Raw genomic sequence first — 19,182 nt, 5'->3', positions numbered from 1 at the left:
CTGTGGCAAGTATTGCATACTACTTTAACTTACCTTTTTCTTCCTTAAGAATTTTTATTACGGGGGTTGGGCGGTAGCACAGCGGATAGCACATAGCACGAAGTGCAAAGACCACATAAGGATCCCGGTTAGAGCCCCCGGTTCCCCACCAGCAGGGTGGTTGCTTCACAGCGGTGAAGCAGGTCTACAGATGTCTATCTTTCTTTTCCCCCTCTCCATTTCTCTCTGTCCTATCCAACAACAACGACATCAATAATAACAACAATAATAACCACAACAACGATGAACAACAAAGGCAACAAAAGGGGAAAAAGTAGCCTCCAGGAGCAGTGGATTCATGGTGCAGGTACCGAACTCCAACAATAACCCTGGAAGCAAAAAAAAAAAAAAGAAAGAAAAGAAAAAGAATATTTATTACATATGCGAGAGAGTTTCAGGGAAGACAGAGAAAGAGAGACAAGTCAGAGCACCGCTCTGGACCATGTGGTCCTGGGGATGTAATCGGGATCTTTAGATATTCAATAGCAGTCTAGTTATTTTTTCAGACGCTACTTAGACCTATATTGATGAGAAAAATCCTGTTTGTCAAAGTCAAGCCAACTACCAAGAGTCACACAGAAATGGCAGAGTCAATATAGTTTTGAGGTTCTATGTCTCTCTATAGAATACTCTTTCTAGTATACTGTAAAACCCACAATGCTCACCGCACCACTTTAAGGGTATAGCATAAAGGAAAGTTAAAAGAGCAGTAAAGAGATGCGCATGCGCACACGGCAAGCACAGGTAGCTTGAGGGCAGCGCCAGACATGTGTTCCAGGTACCTAAGCAGAGCTGAGCTCAAAGGCTAGATCTGAGTACGTTTGGACTAATTCTGGCGAATAGGAAGGGACTCTGGAAGAACCACGAGACTAGACTGAGGGGAACTACATTTCCCAGAAACCATCTAGGTTAGCAGAAGTATTTCCGGAAAAGCAGGCGCCGGATAGGCTGCCGCCGGAAGTGGGCGTTTTTAAGTCCCTTGCTGCTGAGCCTGTTTCCGGTAGAGTCTCGGGTGGCTGAAACTGTGTTAACAGCGTTGTGTATTGAGCTTTTCCAGGTGTGAACGGACATGGCGGCGGCTTTTCGGAAGGCGGCTAAATCCCAGCAGCGGGAACACCGAGAACGAAGCCAGGTAGGACCCACAAACCCCAGGGGTGCTGGCTTGTGGCCCCATGTGCTGGCCTAGCCCCACCTCCATCCACCTTGGGGTGTAGGTCTCTCTATGCAGATGCTGCGAGTAAATAGTGCAGATGCGTGTTAATGCCTCGCTGCTTCGGGGGGAGGAACTTATCGGTGTAGGAACTGTACCGGTTGCAACACGTTTCCTTAGGGATAATCGTCTATCATGTAAGGTTTCGGTGGGATACTGGATGTAAAGTGCTCGACCTTTTCGCTAGTTGAGGTCTAAGTTCACACAACCAGTTAGGGTCCCGGCTGGAATGAGAATCCACATCTAATGATGCTCAGATAGGTCCTAACGGTGTCATTATCACTTGTGGACTTTGTAGTCCATGAAGATCTACCACATGTAAAGTTGATGTTTTTCACCCCCATTATGAAGATGAGAAAACTGAAGTCTGGAGAGCAAAAAGTGGGCTTGGTCAGTCACAAACAGCATATTCAGGAAGAATAAACAGTTGTAGGGCGTCTGTGCAGGGCGTGTCTGTTGAGAGGGGGTGAGTAGAAACCCATTTAATGTATACAGAATCAATCTATCCTTTCCACTGTTCTCAGTAATCACAGAATAGCCATTCTAAAAAGGCTTTTAGGGATAGTAGGTCCAGGGGCTGGGTGGTGGCGCACTAGGTTGAGCGCACACATTACAATGTACAAGGATCTGGGTTCATTCCCCCAGACCCCACCTACAGGGGAAAAGCTTCACAAGAGGTAAAGCAGGACTGCAGGTGTCTCTGTTTTCTCTCTCCCTCTCTCTTTTTAAAAGTATATTTATTGGGTGTCAGGCGGTAGCACAGCGGTTAAGCGCAGGTGGCGCAAAGCACAAGGACTGGAGTAAGGATCCCGGTTCGAGCCCCCGGCTCCCCACCTGCAGGGGAGTCGCTTCACAGGCGGTGAAGCAGGTCTGCAGGTGTCTGTCTTTCTCTCCCCCTCTCTGTCTTACCCTCCTCTCTGCATTTCTCTCTGACCTATCCAACAACGATGACATCAATAATAATAAAAATAACTACAACAATAAAACAAGGGCAACAAAAAGAGAAAATGAATAAATATAATTATAATTATAAAAATTATATTTATTTATTTATTATTGCATAGAGACAGAGAAATTGAGAGGGGAGGGGAAATAGAGGGAGAGAGACACCTGCAGCCCTGCTTCACTCATGAAACTTCCCCCCCCCTGCAGGTGGGGACCAGGGGTCTGAGCCTGGGTCCTTGTGCATTGTAATGTGTGTGCTTAACCAGGTGCACCACCGCCTGGCCTCTTCTCTGTCCCTCTCTACCTTCTCCTCCCCTCTTGATTTCTCTTTGTGTTCAATTAAAAAAAAATAAATAAAATTAAATAATAGTGATAATAATAAAAAAGTGAGATAGTTGGTCCAGTACCATTTTTTTCAGTAGGGAAAAGATGGAGGAAGATGTGCTTGCGGATATGAGATAGAACTAAATCTTTTCTTTTTCTACTACTACTTTCTTTTTTTTGCTTCAATATATAACTATCTTTTTAAAATTATTTATTTATGAAAAGGAAACACTGACAAAACCATAGGATAAGAGGGGTACAGCTCCACACAATTCCCACCACCAGAGCTCTGTATCCCATCCCCTCCCCTGATAGCTTTACTGTTCTTTAACCCTCTGGGAGTATGGACTCGAGATTATTGTGGGATGCAGAAGGTGGGAGGTCTGGCTTCTGTAATTGCTTCCCTGCTGAACACTGGCGTTGACAGGTTAATCCATACTCCCAGCCCGCCTCTCTCTTTCCCTAGTGTGGCGGGGTTCTGGGGAATCGGCACTCTAAGACACATTGGTGGGGTCTGTCCAGGGAAGTCTGGTTGGCATCGTTGTTGACTAATCATGAACCTAAAGGCTGAAGTAGTGCAGATCATGAGTGTGTATGTGGGTGTCTCCACTCTGTAGATAGCTAGTAGGCATATTTTAGTTATATTATATTCCAAAGGGCCTGTGGCTATACTAGTTTTTTTTATTTTTTTATTTTTATTTTTATTTTATTTTTTTACCCTGAGCCTGAAATCTGATATGCAGGTGGATCCTAGTTATTGTCTGGGGAGATGATGTCATGGCTGGAAAAAGGACCCGAAAGCTGGATCTGGGAAGAGAGTACTACTACTTTTTTTTTTAAATCACATCTCTGCTTGAGAGAGGGAGAGAGATGTAGAGACACCTACAGCCCTGCTTCACCACTCTCTGCAGGTGGGGACCAGGGGCTTGCACTTGGGTCCTTGCACATAGTATGTGTGTGCTTAACCAGATGTGCACCACCGCCTGGCCCCACATTTCTCGCTTTTCCACTTAACAATTCAACCTCTACTAGGTCCTCCTCTGCCATCCAGGAACTGAACCTCCCTCCCACCCCAGAGTCTTTTACTGTGATGCAATACACCAGCTTAATGGCATTTATCAGATCTATATTATGCACTTTGTGAATTATAAGTAGTGTAATTTGTCACCTAGTTTGCAAACTAGGTGTGGATTTATTGAAAAATAGTAATAGCTAGAAATGCTTACTATGTGCCAGGGCCTGACAAAGTGCAAAATGCTTTAGTCATTATCTGTTGAACTCTCTCAGCAGTGTGTGGAAATAGGTATTATTATTTTCTCACTTTTATTAAAGAGGTAACTAAGGTTCAGATAAGTTAATTTGACTGAAGATACATAGTTATAGCTGGAAAGTGGCAAGCCGAATCCAGTTGTATGAAATGGCACAGAAAAATTGCCAAATGAAGAATTTGAGTAGGGAGAATGGAGGTGATAAGAAAACATCATACGGGGGCTGGGCGGTAGCGCACGGGGTAACCGGCGTAAGGTTCCGGCTTCCAGCCCCCCACTTGCAGGGAGGTCGCTTCACAGGAAGTGAAGCAGTTCTGCAGGTGCCACTCATTCTCTCCCCTTCTCTGTCTCCCCATCTCTCTTGATTTCCCTGTCCTATCCAACAACAATGACATCAATGACAACAATAATAATAACAATGATAAACAACAAGGGCGATAAAAATGGGAAAAAATGGCCTCCAGGAGCAGTGGATTTGTAATGCAGGCACTTAGCCCTAGCAATAACCCTGGAGGAAAAAAGAAAAAAAGAAAGCATCATACTAGGGTTTTTGACCTTGCAAGGCAATGATAATAGCTATCAGTTTTTTTGAGCATTTCCTGCAAGTTAGGCATGACACTATATGCTTTACAAGGATTATTTTCTTTCTTTTGGTATCCCTGTGAGGTAGATGTTATCCTCATTTTGCAAGTGTGTATTTGTATCCAAGATCATAGCTGTAAATAGTTGCTTTGGTTTAGTAGAGAATTCTGAGAACTTTCAAGTATGGCCATAAGCTCACTCTCTCGGGGTAAAAACTTGTCTTACTGTCTAGGTCCTTCATGAAGGCAGGGGGGAGACTGAATGGAGGGATTTGAGTAGTTAGTGAATTATTTCAAATGCAATGCCCAGCTTCCTTGATAGTGCAGGTATACATTCAAGTGGGCATGACAGATTTCTAAGAGTTATGTCTCATGTTTTTGCCTTTTGATCCTTTTGTGTTTTCTTTCTTCATTCTTTTACTTCCCCTTTGCTATAATTATAATAAAAATCACTAGGGGAGGTTTGTATGTCTTCTTATTCATTGTTGTTATTCTTTTTTTAAATTTTGCCTCCAGGGTTACTGCTGGGGCTTGGTGCCTGTACCATGAATCCACAGCTGAAGGCTATTTTTTCCCCTTTTGTTGTCTTTGTTGTTTTATGGTTGTTGTGGTTATTATTCTTGTTGTTATTGATGTCGTTATTGTTGTATAGGACAGAGAGAAATGGAGAGAGGAGGGGAAGACAGAGGGGGAGAGAAGGATAGACACCTGCAGACCTGCTTCACTGCTTTTAAAGTGATCCTCCTGCAGGTGGGGAGCCAGGAGTTTGAACCAGGAACCTTATACTTGGTCCTTGCACTTCGCACCATGTGCACTTAACCCACTGCACTACCGCCTGACCCCCATTGTTCTTCTTATTTGGACTTCACACCTGCATGGGTTTACCACAATTAGGTGAATTTTCCTTTTCCTTTAAAATTTAAGATAGGGGCAGGGGTAGATAGCATAATGGTTATGCAAAGAGACTCATGCCTGAGGCTCCAAAGTCCCAGGTTCAAGCCCCCACACAATCCAGAGCTGAGCAGTGCTCTGGTAGGGGGGAAAAAAAAACAAAAACATATATATATATATATATATATATATATGATAGGGAAAGAGAGGACCAGTAAGATAGCTCTGTTGGGTAGTGTGCTTGCTTAACCATGCGCAAGAAGACCCAAGTTTGAGTACAGCTTCCCACTGTACTGAAGGAAACTTTTTGCTGTGGTATTTCTTGGTCTCTCTATCTGTCTTTTTGCTTTCTGTCTTAAAAAGTTGACCTAGGGGGTCAGGCGGTGGTGCACCTCGTTACGTATTACAATGTGCAAGGACTCAGGTTTGAGCCCCCAGTCCCCACCTGCAGGGGGAAAGCTTTGCGAGTGGAGAAGCAGGGCTGCAGGTATCTCTCTGTCTCTCTTCCTCTCTACCATCCCCTTCCCTCTTGATTTCTGGCTGTCCTTATCCAATAAATAAAGATTAAAAACAAAATATTGACCTGGAGCAGTGAAGCTCATTGACGAGAGAGAGAGAGAGAGAGAGAAAGAAAGAGAGAGAGAGGGAGAGGGAGAGAGACACAGAAAATAAGAGAGAGAGAGAGAGAGAGAGAGAAAAGACACTACAATATCGATCATGCCTGGTGCTTCCATGTGATGCCAGGGTCTCCAGTCCAGGCCCTTGCACATAGTAAAGCGTGCTGTTCTCTATCAGGTGAGATAGCTCCTGACCCCTAATGTGTTATTTTATTCATTTATCTTAAAACTATTTAATTTATATATTTATTCATTTATTACTGGAGAGAGATAGAAATTGAGAGGGGGGGGAGATCGAGAGGGAGAGAAACAGAGAGACACTTGTAGCCGTGCTTCACCACTCACGAAACTTCCCCCATGCAGGTGGGGACCAGGGGCTTGAACCTTGGTTCTTCTTGCACACTGTAGGGTGTGTGCTTAACCAAGTACACCACTGCCTGGCCCCTAAATTGTTATTTTAAATATTCAGTCATCCTGATATCACCCTGCTTTCAGACCAGGATTATTAAGAGCGAGAGGGCTGCAGTCCGCTGGTGTGGGAGACTAGACTGTGCCCGAGTTGCATGGGCTCTGGATCTGACTTCGCTGCTCTATGTTCTTGGCAAGTCACTCTAGACATTCCTTCTGGGGGAGGTGAGGCGGTGGCACACCTGGTTAAACACTCACATTACAGTACAAAAGGACCCAGGTTCAAGTCCCTGGTCTCTACCTGCAGGGGGAAAGTTTCCCAAGAGGTGAGGCAGGGCTGCAGGTGTCTCTGTCTCTCCCTATCTCCCTCCTCCTCCCTTCTTAATTCCTCTCTGTCTCTATCAAATATAAATAAATAAATAAATTTTAAAAAAAGATGGAAATTTGGGGGCTGGGTGGGTGGCGCACCTGGCTGAGCTCACATGCTACAATGCTCAAGGACCCAGATTTGAGCCCCAGGCCCCACCTGCAGGGGGAAAGCTTCGTGAGTGGTGAAGCAGGGCTGCAGGTCTTTATCTCTCTCTCTATCTCCTCTTTCCCTCTTGATTTCTGGCTGTCTCTATCCAATAAACAAATAAAGATACTTAAAAAAATTGAAAAAGAAAAAAAGAAGTTCCTTCTGGAAGACTGAGATAGCATTAGGTCCCTAGTCTATATACCCTCTTACTTGCCACGATCATTTTGGGGATTAAATGAAATGTGTGCAAGGGCATAGCGGATTGTTTTGTAATAGAGGAAGTGCTGAGTAAATAGCCTGTTGGGCCCAGACCCTGACATCGCTTAAATGCCCAACAAATCATAGTCTGGAAAGATAGGACCAAGATTCAGCTCTACCCTCCCTGCCATCTGAGTTCTCTGTCACAGAAAGTATTTTAGTGAATGTAACTGGGCACCTCCTGTGTGCAAGACCTCCATGTGCAGACATTACACTTACAGAAGTTCATTTAGCCCGTCAAGTACTAAGAGGTACTGTTATTCTTATTTTACAGTTAGGAAACAGTGGCTCAGATAAGTTGGGAGATTTGCCCAAGGTCACTTTATTAAGAAGTAGAGCCTGGAGTTGAACCCAGTTTTCCAAACTCTAAATTTAACTACCCATAGTTACCTCCCTGTTACTGTGTTTTCCCTTCATAGTATTTTATAAGCCCTTGGATTAAGCCTGTAGTAATTTTAGTACAACTGGCAACTGCTTGCTTAGTGCCGAGTCATTGTTGCCTCTCTCTGTCCTTAATAGGCCAAGAACTTACTATGGCAGTACTTGTGACCTCCCTGGCACTGGCATGGCCCCTTTCATTCTTGGGCAGAGCCCAGTTGGGGGAGGTGAGGGAACAGGGCAGTAAGTTGACTAAGGACATGGATTTACCGAGTACTCAAGAGTCTCATCCAGTCAGGTGTCATGTTGATACATATGATGTGTTTGCTCTGGAGACTAAGTACTTTTTTCCCCTCTTTTGTCTTCTAGCCTGGCTTTCGAAAACGTCTGGGCCTTCTGGAGAAAAAGAAAGATTACAAACTTCGTGCAAAGTGCGTTCAAGTATTTCTGGTCTAAGTATAAGAAAGAATATAACCTTCCTGAATGGCCTGAGTATCCAATAGGGGATCATTTCCTGCCATTGATAAAATAGTCAAAACTCTGGCAACCTGTCAGATACTTTTCTGTGACCCTAAACGTCGTTTTGTTCAGGCAGAACATTATTTGTTTAACTGTAGTTGCATTTTTTTTTTTAACATTGCTCCAGATTGTTTTCTCACAGTGGCTTTGATTTGCCCCTGCCTTAGTGTTTGAGCCAAAATCTGAACCTTTTTTCTTTTTTTGAAGAGCAAGATATAATCTAGAATTCCAATTGTTGAGTTTCTTACATCACTGTGTGTGGTGTGGAATGAAGAGAAGTGAAATATGGATTCATAAGACTGTGTGTGGGTGATAATGAACTCTGAAAACATTTTGTAAAACAATTTCCCATTCTTCTCCTTTAGCACTTTATTTACAAAATACTTTATGATTATTCGTTAGCCATGCATGTCAGCTGCTAGCCATTTTATGCTTCTGTGCAGATGGTGATGGATTAAGTGAATTGTTCTGGGTCCCAGCATTTTAAAGGCATAGATCTGTTGCCATTATTGAATAAGGCACTCATTTATAAATTTCTTCCTTCAGCCTCCCAGCATATTATACCATTTTATAGAGTAAATTGGGTTGCAAAGTGATTAACTCACTTACCCACGCTTACTCAGCCAAAAGTGGTGGAATCAAGATTTGAACCAGTAAGTATGGTTCCAGAGTCTATGATTCTAGGCACTGCTATAATGCACGGTTTCTGAGGTCTAATTTGGTTACTAGAGATGAAAGCTTTTGCCAGAACTTTTTCTAAGGAGTTCTAGTTTGTGCTTTGTTTGATTTTTTTTTCCTATAATGGTGTGAGTAGCGCTAAAATAGATGTGAGGTGAGAACAGTTAATTTCAGGATTAGTGTATGTGTAGGGGATCCTATAGGGACATGAGCTTGCTCTCAGTGACAATCAAGTTTGGATCAAATGTGGTTACTGCTTTGCCTCCCCTCCTTCCTTTATCTTGTAGAAAATTTGGATGCTGTCAGGTCTACTCAACATAACATTAAAAAAGAAAAATCTCTATGAATCTCATTTACCTTGCTTTCTAGTGACTACCGGAAAAAGCAGGACTACCTAAGAGCTCTCCGGAAGAAAGCTCTTGAAAAAAATCCAGATGAATTCTACTATAAAATGACTCGGGTTAAACTCCAGGTGAGTACCAAACGGATGAGCTGATGTTTTGTTCTCCAACTCAATAAGAAAAGTTAATGTAGGAAGGTGATAGGTGGGGAGGATCTTTGGGTTTTTTTTTTTTGCTTTCAGGGTTATTGCTGGGGCTTGGTGCCTGCACCATGAAATCCACTACTCTTGAAGGCTATTTTTTCCCATTTTGTTGCCCCTGTTGTTGTCATTATTACTATTGCCATTGCTGTTGTTGGATAAGACAGAGAAATCGAGAGAGATGGGAAGACAGAGGGAGAGAGAAAGATAGATACCTGCAGACCTGCTTCACTGCCCGCGAAGTGACTCCCCCTGTAGGTGGGGAGCCAGGGACTCACTTGAACTGGGATCCTTATGCTGATCCTTGTACTTTGCGCCATGTCCGCTTAGCCTGCTGCGCTACCGCATGACCCTCGATCTTTGGTCTTTATTTAGCTGCTCTCTCACTGCTCCCAGTGCTCTTGGTTATTATCCAAAGCTAAATTGCTCGTTGATGAGCAGCTTCCTTTTATGCTTCTGAATTTGAGGTTTCTTGTTCCTGGAGTTCTGAGAGAGTGGGTGACCAGAGGTACTAAATTGATTATGCACTTTGGGCACTTAATGCGTTGGACTGCTGTGACACATAGCATTTAGCTGTCATTCTAACCACGAATTATGCATGCAATGTAATATTTCTAATCTAATGTATCTTTAACTTTGGATTTTAGGATGGAGTTCATGTTATTAAGGAGACTAAGGAAGAAGCAACTCCAGAACAGTTGAAGCTGATGAGAACTCAGGATGTCAAGTATATAGAAATGAAAAGAGTTGCTGAAGCTAAGGTAGCAACAGAATTTTTTTCTGTTCTGACTTTGTTATTGCTGTTTAAAAAAGAAGGGATATATAGAGCTGGGGAGATAGCACAGCAATTTATGTAGTTTACTTTCATGCCTGGGGTTCTGAGGGTCCAGTTGCCAGAGCTGAGAGGTGCCAGGTTGAAAAAAAAAAAGGAAATGAAATTCATCAATTATGAGGTGATTTCTTCTGGTCTTTACAGTCTCAAATATGATTAATTGGGCTCAGCAAAATAGCTCACTTGGATGGCATACTGCTTTGCCACGTGTGTGACCCAGGTTTAAATCTGAAAAAGTCTGGAGCAGTGTGAAACCCTATTAATGACTGTGTGTGTGTGTGATGAGCTTTCTGAAATATAGTGAACATAGTAGAGTGGAAAACATTCAAGTTTGAAAATAAGGCAGCCTTGGGTTTGAATTCTGACTATAACTTTAATAACCCCATGATTATGGACAAATTAGTTTCCCTGAGGCTTTTCCCCTATTTCTATCTTACAGGTTTGTTATGAGCATGAAATGAATTCTGTTTAATAGCTAATAAAGCACCTGAGCTGTGGTTGATTCTTGATAAATTTCAGTGGCCCTTTCCTTTTAAAAGAATGAAATAAATTCTTTGCTGACTGGTTGTAATGTGAAATGGTTTAGATTTCTATGAATTTATCTCTGGTACCCCAGAAGAACCCAGTGTGAAGTGAGACCTTATCTTCTATTCTAGAAAATTGAAAGACTAAAATCAGAGCTCCATCTGCTGGATTTCCAGGGGAAGCAACAGAATAAGCATATATTTTTTTTTGACACCAAAAAGGAAGGTATGAAATTTGTGAAGATTTCTGGGACAGTCTAGTATATTAGTCTGTGTTCGGTGTTAGAGACACACAGTACCTAAAGGATTGTTTTGACTTTTAGTTGAACAGTTTGATGTTGCAACTCACCTGCGAACAGCCCCAGAACTAGTTGACAGAGTCTTTAATAGACCTACAATAGAGACTTTGCAGAAGAAGAAAGTGGAAGGAGTTACTCATGAACGTCGACTTAAGGTAAATTTTCTTCACATTTGAGTTTAGGGGAATCTGTTTGTTATCGTTATTTGTGGGGAAACTCATTAAGTGAGGGAGCTGGAAGGTGGTTTTGCTGATGGGCATGGAAGTGAAGGCGTGTTTGTAAGATTAGCAGATAGGTATCATAGTGGTGAGGAGCTTGGGTTTTTTTTTTTCCTTTAGATCTGTATTTGAATCCTAGCTCTGACTCCGGGTTGTGCTTTTTAATACCTGTTTAGAGATGCCAGTGGCTTTAAAATGCAGGGGAAGAAGGGCGTCCTGAATGAAGATTAAGAGGTTTAATGTTAGACCTTTAACAATGAATGCACATTATCAAAAGGTCATTCATGATAGACACTTGTAACCAAAATTTGATACTGATTTTTCCTCATGATGCTTTCTATCACTGTGACTGTGTGCCTAAGACATGCTTTTTTTCATAAAGCCTTCTGGAGATGAACTCTCACTTCTGACTGATTTCATTTAAAAAATGCTGTCAATGTGTTTCGAGCAGACAGCTGTTCTGTTTTGATTTGAATCATTTACACCGCATCAACTTTGCTTCCAATGTTTAATTTCACAGCAGTTTCTCTAGCTCAGAGGCAGCTAAACTTGCTTTAGTAATATAAATACCCCTAATTAGTTTGACTATATTGGGTAATCCCATAAATTTGACAGCCTGTGCAATAAAGTGAAAACAAAAGCTGTCTGAAACCACTGCTGTGAGACTCTGATAGAGTTGGTGAATTGTTTAAGTCTGAGGCCCAGTAATAATTCCCACTATATAGATAACACTCCCAACTGAGATGCTGGCCTACTAGTGTTCTTGTGATAACCCTGTTTATCAAGTAGTTGTATTTTCAGATAACTGTCACTGACATTTCTCAAGTATGTGGTATTTCCTAAAGAGTTTATTATTCTAGACTCCTGTGTGGGGTAATTCACCAGTATACTTCTGGAGAGATTAGAAAAGTTTGGACCATGTCATTTTTGATTGTTTCTTTTGATTGTTTAAAGCAAAATTAATTTATGAGGAGATTACTGGTAGGTGGATTCTTATGGAATTTTTTATTGCTAACTGGGGAAGGAGGGGTTAGGCTATCCATGAATGGGCTTTAAGAAGTCTGTGAATGCCCACCTACCACATTGAAATTTTATATATATAGTGCATATATGATATGATATATATATATATATATATATATATATTTGTACAAACAAGTATGTTTATTTCAGTAAAGAATTCAAAGCTTTTATGTATTAGAGGGCAAGGAGCTAGAGTTTTACCTGAGGAAAATCAAGGCTTGGAAATGGAAATAAATCGTCTTCTCTTGGCGCATGTAATAAAAGTCTTCATTATTCTTTAATTAAAAAAAGACAATTCAAAGCTTTAGAGGAGTGAGTGGTGGCACATCTGGTAGACCGAGTGTCTTACCATGAACAATGAATGACTTGGGTTTAAGCTCCAGGACCAAACCTGCAGGGGGAAGCTGCATGTCTCTCTCTCTCTCTTTTTTCTGTCTCTCTGTCTTGCCCTCTTCCCAAAATAAAATAAAATAATTCAAAGCTCTTCAGTTTCTTAGGTTTATGATTTCTTCCTGGCCTTGAGAAGTCATCAGCAGTGAGAATTCTCAGGTCAGTTTGCACTGAAAAAGTGCTTCTGCTGTCTTGAGTTCTGCTATTCTCAGCGCTGGCATGCTCCCTGGTGGCCTTTCTGTTCTTTTTTCACTTTGTGTCGTGTAGGGTTTCCAGTGCTGGTTCATTCCTACACCACTTTAAGTAACTGGAATATTCAAAAAGGTTGTAGCAGTGGGAAGATTCCTGGGAGCTTAGAGGCATGAGATAGTCCTGATTCTGCTTGAGGTGAGCTATGTCGTCAAGGTTCCTTTTAGCTCTGGAGCCTGATATGCATAAAGGGACACGTTTGTAGTATTTTCTGGTGTTGATTCTGGAGGGAGTTGTGTCTAAGTGTGTTAAGAAACAATTTTACTCATTTTTTTTTAATCCTGTTGTTTGTTTTGTTGACAAATCTGTGTTTCTTCTGCAGCGGATAGCTAAAGAAAGAGAACGTCAGTATAACTGCCTGACACAGCGGATTGAACGGGAGAAAAAGCTGTTTGTTGTTGCTCAGAAAATTCAAACACGCAAAGATCTTCTGGTGAGGAGGGAGAGCCTTGGGCCTTTATTTTATTTTAATTAATTTTTTTAATTTGATTTTTTCTCCCTTTTTTTGCCCTTGTTTTTTTAATTATTTTTTTATTGTTGTAGTTATTATTATGGTTGTTGTTATTGATGTCGTCGTTGTTGGATAAGACAGAGAGAAATGGAGAGAGGAGGGGAAGACAGAGAGGGGGAGAGAAAGAGAGACACCTGCAGACCTGCTTCACCGCCTGTGAAGCGACTCCCCTGCAGGTGGGGAGCCAGGGCCTCGAACTGGGATCCTTATCGGTCCTTGAGCTTCCTGCCACATGCGTTTAACCTGCTGTGCTACAGCCCAATTCCCCTATTTTATTTTATTTCATTTTTCCCTTGTAAAGGTCTTAACTGAGAATGAATTTTAGCTATGTGTAAATCAACCCCAGTGAAAATGTCTGCTCCTCAGAGGTAGTGGTTTGAGCCAGTGTCTGCTACTCTGACAGCGCTGAAATGTTCCTTGATTAAGAAGGAAATAAGGGGCAGGAGTCGGGCGGTAGCACTGAGGGTTAAGCGCATGTGGTGCAAAGTGCAAGGACTGGCGTAAGGATCCCGGTTCGAGGCCCCCCCCCCCCCGTTCCCCACCTTCAGAGGGGAGATCTGTAGGTGTCTATCTTTCTCTCCCCCTCTCTGTCTTCCCCTTCTCTCTCCATTTCTGTCTGTCCTATCCAACAACAGTGACATCAATAACAACAATAAAACAACTAGGGCAGCAAAAAAATAAATAAATAAATATAAAAAAATTAAAAAAAAAAAAGAAGGTAATAAGGGGCTTGTTAGTCAGTGCTTTGGAACAGTAAAGGGTAGGATCAGGTAGCGTATGAACTTTAGAGCTTATGAGCTGCTATCTGTAACATTTAAACAGGTTAAGCAGAACTGCCTGCAACTGACTGGTGTTTAAAAATAGACAACATTGTGCTGCTGAATAGCAGAGCTAGGGAATATAAGCTGACCCTTTCACATTACCTTCCTCTAAATGTCAGATTCTTCAGTTTTGCAGATCATTTAGGCCTGCCTTTCTCAATGAGGGTTTCGTGAGAGAATAAAGCTTACAAAAATTGATTTGAATACCTTCATTTTCAGTTTTTCCCAAGAACTTCTTTTTTTTTTTTTTTTGCCTCCAGGGTTATTGCTGGGCCTTGGAATCCGCTGCTCCTGGAGGCTATTTTCCTCTCTTTTGTTGCCCTTTTTTTTAAAAAAATTTCTTTATTGGGGAGTTAATGTTTTACATTCGACAGTAAATACAGTAGTTTGTACATGCATAACATTTCCCAGTTTTCCATATGATAATACAATCCCCACTAGGTCCTCTGTGATCCTTCACCCTTGGTTTTTTTTTTTAATTGTTGTTGTGGTTATTATTATTGTTGTTATTGATGTCATTGTTGGATGAGAAAATGGAGAGGATGGGAAGACAGGGGGAGAGAAAGATAGACATCTATAGACCTGCTTTACCACTCATGAAGCGACCCCCCCCACACAGGCGGGGAGCTGAGGGGCTCGATCCGGGATCCTTACCCCAGTCCTTGCACTTCATGCCATGTGTTCTTAACCCGCTGTGCTACCGCCCGGTCCATGAACTTTTTCATAGCTAGTGCGATCAAAGGTGTGTGGAGGAGTAGTTGATACATTGCATCTATGGATGTGCTGGGGGAAATAAGAGCTCTGTCTCCTGAATGATAAGAGCGACTGAAATTGGGCCTTTTTACCAGCTAGTTTATTAAGCCTCCTACTTTACAATAACCCTCTCACTGTTTACTTGTAACCTTTTCATTCTTTTGTAGGATAAAACTCAGAAAGTGAAGGTGAAGAAAGAAACAGTGAACTCCCCAGCTATTTACAAATTTGAGAGTCGTCGGAAACGTTGAATATTGTAATAATAAGCCTTGTCATTCATTCCACATGGAAAAGAATCTTGTTATTTGTTTATTTGTTTTTTTCTTTTTTTCCCCCCTTTCTTCCAAGTACTTCAATTTCCATTAATCTAAATGGTCTGGTTTTCTTTCCTCTTTGTATAGTAGATCTGACATTTATGTCTTTCATTGACATAATATTAAACTGACATAATAATATTAAACTGTATAACCTCTCTTACTGTTGTTGGGTTGTAAAATCAGCCTTTAAAAATACATATGGAAAATATATATATTTACATTTCTTCATTATGAAAGTTATATAATTTTGTTACAGGAACTTTGGAAAACATTGTTTCTTACTAGTCCTAAAACTTAAAAATGGCAAATAATCATTATGGAGCTAGTGCTGTGGAGGTATTTACTGAGTAATCTAGTTTCTTTTCTGTGTTTTGTAAAGTTGTGCACCAGTTTCTATTTATGTCCTGTGTGTTATTGTTGTAACAGTGATTTTGTGTCCTTTTTTTAAAAGGCTGTTTTTGTCACATCACTGAATTAAAAAAAAAGTAATCACGTATGTTCATAGTAAAAAGTCTGCATAGTGTTCATCCATTGTATCGACTAATTTTTTACCCTTATTTCTTTATTGGAATTTAAAAAAAAATTATTTATTTATTTTCCCTTTTGTTGCCCTTGTTGTCTTTTTTATTGTTGCTGTAGTTACTATTATTGTTGTTGTTATTGATGTTGTTGGATAGGACAGAGAGAAATGGAGAGAGGAGGGGAAGACAGAGAGGGGGAGAGAAAGAGAGACACCTGCAGACTTGCTTCACCGCCTGTGAAGCGAATCCCCTGCATGTGGGGAGCCGGGGCTCGAACAGGGATCCTTACGTGGGTCCTTACGCTTTGCACCACGTGCGCTTAACCCGCTGTGCTACTGCCCAACTCCCCTTTATTGGAAATTTAAGTGCCTCAATAGTTAGCCAAGAAAGAGGTGTCATGTTTTGCTTTGTTTCCATTATTACATAGACAGAAAGGCAGGATACATATATGGAGGCGGGGAGAGAACACACAACACTGAAGTTTCCTTCAGTGCGGTGGGGGATAGCTTGAACCTGGGCTGTGCACATGGCAAAGCAGCATATTATTTCCAGTGAGCTGTCTATTTTGCCAGTCCAAGAAAGAGTTTTTTTTTTTCTATACTTTATAAGTGCAGATGGAAATTTGAGACTAGGAACACAGAGGAACTCTTTATTAATGGAGTTCAAATCAGAGCAGATCTGACTATTTGTGCCCTCCATTTCTGGCAAATTCCTGATTTCAATATTTTATTATCTTATTATTATTATTACATTTATTTTACCAGAGTGCTGCTCAGCTCTGGCTTGTGCTGGGGATTGAACCTGGGAGCTTAGATAAGCATTAGGCATGAGATTTGTTTGCATAACCCTTATGCTGTCTCCCCAGCCCCTGGTACTGTAAATGACTTGGTATAGCTCTTCACCTCAGGGATACAGATCTCAGAATGTGTGACAGCCTTCTTTTCCCAGAGACTCCCCCTTCCTTTACTTGCCCATATAAGGATGGTAGGCTGAGGCCATTAGGACAGGACGGAGCATGCTTACAGCAAATGTGGGAAGAACAGAGTTCTTGAAGCTTACTTACCCACTGTAGAGGGAGCAGCTGCATGTGGATTTTGAAGATGAAAAAAAATATCATTAAAAATCTAAACATTTCCATGATTACTAGGTTCCTATATAAAGTGTAAAGTGATAGTGAAAGTTGTTCAGGGGCTTTGGAAAATGGGAAGGGCCAGAAGTTCAGAAGCTGCTAGTTTTCATCTTTAGAAAGAAAATATGTGGGTTCTGTATGATCCCCTCTTTGAGGATGTGCTGAGTTAAGTAAATGATAGACAAAGTAGCTTTCTATCCCTGAGTCAAAATAGCTGGCTAATGCTGTTATTATTTATTCTATACTGCTGTTTTGGCTTTCTCTTGTTCCTGTTGTAGGAAGGGAGGAAGTACGCTGAAAATGCCACCTCACGAAACACACATCCACACGAAGGCACCCGCATTAACATACAAGGCATGAACCACAGGCCCCACAAACAGGCATGCGCATCCCCATACTTTATGGTACCCAGGTTACAAAAGTCCTTTCCCAGGAATGCATGCAGAGTCTTGCGCACAGGCTAAATGGAATAGAACAATCCATTCTCTTGGAATACCCTAAGTCAGACTGGAGGTTATCAGAGAACTGGAGGTTGAACTAGGTGTTCTGAATTGCTGTTACACTGAGGGCTTTCCTTGCGGCCCAAGGGAACCTAAGAGTTGCCCTTGTGATTAACAGTCAAGACAGGTTCCAGCCACATAGGTCCTGAGAAAAGGCCAGGGCTTTGATGCTTTGTTGCTCAGTAGGACTGGAGACTCCTGACTCATTGCTTAGGGAGGAGAGAGACTATTGTATTCTCCAGGCCCAGGTGATTTGGTTTCTTGGCATCTGGCTTTGGCTTTGCTAAGGGAACTGTGGGCTGCCTATGGAGGTGGCAGACGTTTCTGAGTCAGGACCATGGTTCAGGTCTCTTGCACAAACCAGTTTTCAAAGCAGCAACTACTTGGACAACAGGGAACCTGTGGTTCTCTTCAATAGAACCAATAAGCCTTGTTCAGTCCGAGGACTCTTATGACCAAAGCTGGAGGGAGTCTCGTGTCTTTTATTTTGCTACTAGTATTATCCCTGGGACTCTGTGCCTGCATGATCCTTTCACTCCTGGGAGACTTTTTTTTTTTTTTGGGTAGGAGAAAAGAGAGACACCATACCACGCCTCAACTGTTTATGAAGCTTCTCACTTGCAGGTAGTTGCTCAACTGTTTATGAAGCTTCTCACTTGCAGGTAGTTCTGAGGCTTTAATTAATTAATCATTTATTTTTACCAGAGCACTGCTCAGCTCTGGCTTATGATAATGGGGGGAGGTTTGAACCTGGGACTTCGGAGCCTCTGGCATGAAAGTCTCTATAACCATTATGCTATCTACTCCCGACTGGCCTTTGTCATGCATTGCAAAGTGTATACCTGGTGAGCTATCACCTAGCCTACTAGCTTTACTATTAAGATTTCATTCATTTACTGACAGGAGAAAGGAAAGATAGAGAGCGAGCCAGGGAATCATGCTGGCACATGTGATTGTGGGGATTAAATTTGGGACCTCATGCTTTAAAAAGCCTAGGAGGTGGTGTATTGGATGAAGTATGGGGTCCTGAATTCAACCTTTAGCATCACATATACCAGACTGATGGTTCTTTTCCGCTTTTATTTGCTTATTTTAAAGTCTAACAATTTAGCTAGTGCCAACTCCTGGGGCCTTCTTAACTTTCTTTTTCTTCTTATTCTCCCCCTATTTTTAAAAATATGCTTAAATATATTTTATTAGTATTAGAATAAAGACATGTTACCAAAAAAAATCAATAAATGTGACAGAGAAATGTGGAAGAATGGTAGATGGGGAAAGCTTAGGAAAATGGTACTTTCAGCAATACCACCCTGAACACGCCCAGTCTTGTCCTATCTCAGAAGCTAAGCAGGGCCAGAAAATGGTACTTTATTGTACCTTATATTTATTTGTTCTATGAAGCAGAGGGAAGGTATTTTCAGTTAAAGAAGTTAAAATAAAAATCAGAACTCAGAATGGTAGATGCTAGTGGACTAAGTCATATTAAATATAATGAAAAACATCCCTGCATCTCCTGGTTGAATAAAAATTCCCCTAACTATTCTTCCTCAAAATCTATTTTCTGGTTCTGGAAGAAATTGATTCCCTGGGACAAGGTGGGGAAGGGCCCAGTAGGTGGAGCTGCTGTCCTTCACTGAGGTTGTCCACCCCAGAGTATGTGCTTCTGTCGGAATCATCCTGTACTCTGTTCATGTTTGCGATGTGTGTGTCGAATTTAATGCCATGGGGGAGAGTGCTTATGAAAAGAGATTTTTCTCTTGCCCTATTGAGATTAGCATGGCCCAAGACGAGGACTGTGCCAGGAGGTACTTTCCCCTCAGAGTTTCTAGTGAGGACCTTGTAGGAAGCATGTCCTGGAGTCCCCATAGACTCAGAAAGACATGGTCAGGGTCGCTTCACATGCTTTGTCTTTGCTGCTGGC

At 41.7% G+C, this 19,182-nt stretch overlaps 1 protein-coding gene across 2 annotated transcripts in view; it reads left to right on the top strand.

Moving 5' to 3' along the window:
- The first annotated feature begins 1,012 nt into the window (after window positions 1–1,012).
- Window positions 1,013–19,182, top strand: part of UTP11 (UTP11 small subunit processome component) — a 168,469-nt gene continuing 150,299 nt past the window's right edge. Inside the window, exons 1-8 of one of the 2 annotated variants that reach the window (XM_060206176.1) lie at window positions 1,013–1,171; window positions 7,806–7,867; window positions 9,003–9,105; window positions 9,822–9,935; window positions 10,663–10,756; window positions 10,854–10,984; window positions 13,032–13,142; window positions 14,962–15,050. In XM_060206176.1, the coding sequence (XP_060062159.1) occupies window positions 1,109–1,171; window positions 7,806–7,867; window positions 9,003–9,105; window positions 9,822–9,935; window positions 10,663–10,756; window positions 10,854–10,984; window positions 13,032–13,142; window positions 14,962–15,045 (762 nt within the window). In that variant the 5' untranslated portion in view covers window positions 1,013–1,108 and the 3' untranslated portion in view covers window positions 15,046–15,050. Of the gene's footprint in view, window positions 1,172–7,805; window positions 7,868–9,002; window positions 9,106–9,821; window positions 9,936–10,662; window positions 10,757–10,853; window positions 10,985–13,031; window positions 13,143–14,961; window positions 15,255–19,182 lie in introns of those variants that run through there. The other variant, XM_007527106.3, reaches the window with a different exon arrangement.

This window comes from Erinaceus europaeus, chromosome 13 (assembly GCF_950295315.1).
Source record: "Erinaceus europaeus chromosome 13, mEriEur2.1, whole genome shotgun sequence".
In the NCBI taxonomy this organism is placed as follows: domain Eukaryota; kingdom Metazoa; phylum Chordata; class Mammalia; order Eulipotyphla; family Erinaceidae; genus Erinaceus; species Erinaceus europaeus.
Note: the sequence above shows the minus strand (reverse complement) of the source record. Positions and strands in the feature narration are given on the sequence as shown.